At 57.4% G+C, this 4,906-nt stretch overlaps 1 protein-coding gene across 1 annotated transcript; it reads left to right on the top strand.

The window, feature by feature from the left end:
- Nucleotides 1-2,469: 2,469 nt before the first annotated feature.
- On the top strand, nt 2,470-3,890 carry POSPLADRAFT_1157575 (hypothetical protein; the record flags this gene model as incomplete). Its single annotated transcript, XM_024487209.1, has 5 exons — nt 2,470-2,668; nt 3,038-3,140; nt 3,477-3,574; nt 3,633-3,695; nt 3,766-3,890. Coding segments are annotated over 5 exons (588 nt in total), but the record flags the coding sequence as incomplete, so codon positions are not given.
- Between the last annotated feature and the right edge of the window lie 1,016 nt (nt 3,891-4,906).

Genomic DNA, 4,906 nt, shown 5'->3' with positions numbered 1-4,906 from the left:
CGCCGCTCACGCCGCCTCCCCCTGAGCACGATAGGGACACCAGCAAGCGGCATATTGTTGAGGGTGCGCGCGGGCGATTCTGACCAGCACACGCATTGTGGCCCGTTGCTCATGCGCCAAGACGGCACACCGAGCGTGTACAGAGCACGAGACGCCGCGCCGCAGAATGCTCCGCGTGCAGACTGCGCAGCGTCGTGCTACCCGGCAAAGACTCCCGCGGCGATCCTGAAGATGACATCGTCAGTGCCTCATGCGTCGACGGTCAAGAGGCGGCGCACCTGGGACAGCCGGTCAACGTGACTTGTCGCGAGCGCGAGCGGAGGAACAGTCGTGGGTCATCACACGAGCACGACCTGATGCGCGCAAGATCCCGCACCCGCTGTGGCGTGAGACGGCATCCATTCCACCCATACGCCGGGCAGGCCGCACACAGACATCCCGCGCCGTGCCTGCACCTTGGCATCACGGGCGGATCGGCACTGGACAGGGCAGCGCATCAACGGCCCGGGGCACACTCATCCACTGCTTGAGACGGATGGCACGGGCTGCGGGCAGCTTGGTCGTCGCGTTCTGCGGTACGTCCAATGTGCATACGAACGCCGGTCGCCGGCAATTCAACGTGCAGGCGCGGTCTGGCGACGTCTTCCTCTGCGCCCGGCTCTTCCGCGTCACCGGACGCCCATCGTCTTGGCTACATGAGAAACGCTACGCAATTCATGTCGTAAGTACAATTGTGCATCCTCATCGTTTTGATGCCCCCTCCCTGTAAAATACGTCGGGATGCCTGTGAATCGCCGACCGGACAGACTGAAAAGGGTGCTCGCGCGGCATCGTCGTGTACCCGCGAGCACCGCATCCGGTTGCGAACGCGCTGGCCGCGGCGACAACGCGGCCACAAATCGGAACGAGAGAAGTCAGCATGAGCGCGGCACGATGGCGTACCGGCTGCATGCTAAAACTTGATGCACGGACCACCCCCACGCTCGTGTTGTGTGTACGCGCGCTGGACGGTCTTGCATGTGAGACTGGAAGACGGCGGCATCGTCAGTATTCCACGCGTAAGTGGCCAAGGCCGCACGATGCGACGTACCTAGAAGTACCAAATTAATCTCTGCATGGCTGCCCCATCTATGTCCTTTGCATCAAATTGGGCGGCGGGGTTTGGATTCTCGCAATAGGCTGACACGGTGCTGGGAGAACCAACCGATGCGACGTGAGCAGAACAACGGTAGCAAGTCGGTGGGGTCACGTACCTACTGAGGCGTAAGGCACCGGTCGCGTGCTGGTCGCGCGCCGGTCGAGTCTGTCAGCGCAAAGCACAGTCTTCCACAGACAACTGGTTGTCTGTGCATGCTGCCGTCGGATGACCAGTCCACCTGCAAGCAGCCCCACATGGTAAGCACCTCCGTCACCCATGCACAGTGGCCAGCCGGGACGACTCACCTCAACACAGCAGCTGCACAGTCAAACGCGCACAAGAAGGCGGCTCGGCGAGCAAGAAACCAGACGAGGTCGTGCTCCGTCCTCCGCCGCCTTGGCTCTGCCGTCGTCAAGTTGCAAACCCGCATACGTATGGACTTCTCCCAGGCCCCTGTTTCTCTCGCTTCACCATGATCGCTACGGTGGGGACGCGCCTAACTAATTGCTCCGCACTCGATCACCCGCACTGTGCCGCCACTTCATTAGCACGCGCACGGGAATGCACTGCATCCCTGCACTACCATGCGTGTAACGACTGGTGCCCAGTGTACGGTGAACCTTCGACGCACTGGGTACACGGAGTGGTTTAAGACCCTGTTATATAATGGCCGTAGAAAGCTTGACGTCACCAGCGCCCTCTCAGATGGCGTCGCTCGCAGCCCTGCAATAGACAGATGCGACACGGACACAGTGGAATGTCTTGTTCACTGCAGATCGTGTGTCCATGCCTACCGGCCGTCCGCATGAGGATTATTTGACCACATGTGCATCAAATACACTCTCATCACCCATCAGTCATTGTGACTGCTAATCGACAGCCGACAGTGATACCACCACACAAGCAACAAGCCAGACGTGCGCCAGAAAAGCAAACCCGGGCACGGCCGACGGGATGCGGGGTGGGCATGACTCCGCCCGCGCACACGAACGTGAATATGCCCGGGCAGCCGGAGCGCGACCATGTACGTCAGGGGTGATTCGTTTCAGAAGATCTGATGAGAAGCATTTCCTTTCTGGGAACACAATGGTGTACAAATTTGTTTTGACCATGACTGCCGACTATATATAATTGTATCCAATTGTCCGTGGGTGCTGCAACTATGCTGTCATTATGCTCGTACGTGCTGCTGCTATGTTCTATACACCCTGCCGACCATACTGTGACCTATCACCTATGAAAGCCAGTCAATGCGCGAGGGATGTCAACGTCAGATCTAGATCTGCTGTCACCGACAACTCGGACACCGAGTGCGATGCAGTTTGCCCGTTCATGATGACCTTGTCGGCGTTCCCTATGGGTCCAAGGTTGGCTCGCGCAACGGCAAGGGCTTCATCCACGTCCTCCGCCCGACGCCCGAGCTCTGGACTCTCGCGCTCCCTCACCGCATGCAAATCCTCTACCTCGCGGACATTGCGTTCGTCACCTCGTGGCTGAATATCAAGCCCGGTAGCAAAGTTATCGAAGCTGGTAAGCCTACGTCCGCACTCGGCTGGCCTTCGGATTCCATATACCACAGGAAGACTGTAGCTCACAACTTCGCTGTAGATGGCGTCGAGTTACATCCGCCCGTGGTGCTGTCGAAAAGTTCCATCTTCTCTCTTCTTCCATATCCTGTCATAACTGCTTTGTCGCACGGTACAACGACAGGCCGCTTCCCGCTCTCTGAGGGCATTAGTTATATGCTCACCATCTTTCTTCTTCATCTCCTTGCCTACTAGATGTGGCGATGACATGTCGCTTTATTTCGCCGCACGCCTACATTTGCTGACACCATCTGTACCCAGGTAGGTTGCGTGTAGAAGCTGTCAGATGTCCGCCTTACGCCCTGCCCCATAGGCACGGGCTCCGGCTCGTTCTCCCACTCCGTCACCCGCACTGTCGGGCCCACCGGCCATCTCTGGTCATATGAATTCCACGAAGCGCGCACCACCAAGGCCAGGTAAGTCAGTCTCTCTTCCCACACGGGCCAGCGAGTCGGCGTGGATCGGCGGAAGCCCTGCATTTGGGGGTGTTTGGGATGTAACCTGACCGCCGTTCGGGCCCCATTTGGGGGTTTGAGATGTAACATTTTCGCTCCAGAGGCCCCATTTTCGAGGATTTTTGGGATCGGAGCATTGAGGGGATTCTCAGGGGTCCTATCAGCGGATCCTGCGCGGGCTCGCCCAGCCCGCATGCAATTGACTGTGGACGCGAGATTGGCTGCCGATATGGCCTTCTCGCTGCACTGTGTGCACTGCGCGGTTCGCGGATGCTGATGCGCGTCTGCTTCGGGTAGGGAAGAGTTCTCGCGTCACGGCATGGACGCGACAGTCACGCTTACCCACCACAACGTATGCAAGGATGGCTTCACCGTAAGCGACGTCGTTGACTCAGGTGGGTCATCTGTCGCAAACGCGCGCCCGCGTAGGGTAGTCCTGACTGGCATCCCCAGTCTTTTTGGACCTCCCCGCACCATGGGACGCTGTCGACCATGCCAAAAAGGCCTTGAGGGTGCGTAATCGGCTGTTTCATGCTCCTCCCCCTCTGCGTATGCCTAGGCTGAATTATCGGGCGTGGATAGAAAGACTGCGTGACACGGATATGTTGTTTCAGCCCGTGCATGGAGCAAGTCCTCCGGACGGTCAACGCGCTCAACGACGCCGGCTTCACGGGTATCGTGCCTCCCCCACCTCTTCCCTCTTTGTTTTGACGCTCACACGCGGCCTTCTCCCGCGCGCCAGACATTACGATGTACGACGAGAATGACTAATCTAGGGTGACATGAGCAGGTGGTACAATACACACAACAATGATGCACGCAAATCGAGTTGAAGCAGAATTACGAGCATACACAATGTATACCTTTGAAGGTAAGCCACTGCCTTACTGATTTGCGTGATCGCAGCAAGGGTTGATTGTGTACTCATTAGCATGAGTCGATGAAATGCGGCAGACATACGGCATGAGCACATGAAGCACCGGGGTTGTCGACTGTAGTTTCTTTGCACAGGGGATGGTCTCTGATGAGAGAGAGTGTGAAGAACAGCGCTCATTGTAGGAGGAGAGAGAACGGGAAGAGGGCTGTTCTCTGCATTTGCGCAGAGAACAGGAAGAGGGCTGTTCTCTGCATTTGTGCAGAGAAGAGCCCCCATTACAGGAAATGAGACAAGGGGGAGAGGGCTGTCACACGATGTGAAGAACAGCCCCCGTTATAGGAAACGAGACAAGGGGGAGAGGGCTGTCACACGATGTGAAGAACAGCCCCCGTTATAGGAAACGAGACAAGGGGGAGAGGGCTGTCACACGATGTGAAGAACAGCCCCCGTTATAGGAAACGAGACAAGGGGGAGAGGGCTGTCACACGATGTGAAGAACAGCCCCCGTTATAGGAAACGAGACAAGGGGGAGAGGCAACTCACGATATAACGACGGTCAGGATCACCTGTGGACTTTGCACTGCGCGAATAAAATATATTTTGTGCACTGCTTACACACCGTGCCTCGGGCATACTTGGCAGAACCAGCGACCAATACAGGATGCGTTAGCCATACTCGCATCGTTCAGGAGCCGAGTCGCCCGCCATCGCACCACACTCGAGATACTGTCCCAATAATCTGGGGAGCCGGCCTTGCACAGCTTCTGACCAGCGTGTGAGAGGAGCGCGTGTATCGCCTGCAAGTGCTCCAGGACGTACGGCTGCGAGACCAGTGCGTTCAGACAAGTGA

Source organism: Postia placenta (assembly GCF_002117355.1).
Source record: "Postia placenta MAD-698-R-SB12 unplaced genomic scaffold POSPLAscaffold_19, whole genome shotgun sequence".
NCBI classification, from domain to species: domain Eukaryota; kingdom Fungi; phylum Basidiomycota; class Agaricomycetes; order Polyporales; family Adustoporiaceae; genus Rhodonia; species Rhodonia placenta.
The sequence above is the reverse complement of the archived record's forward strand: the minus strand, read 5'-3'. Positions and strand labels throughout refer to the sequence as shown.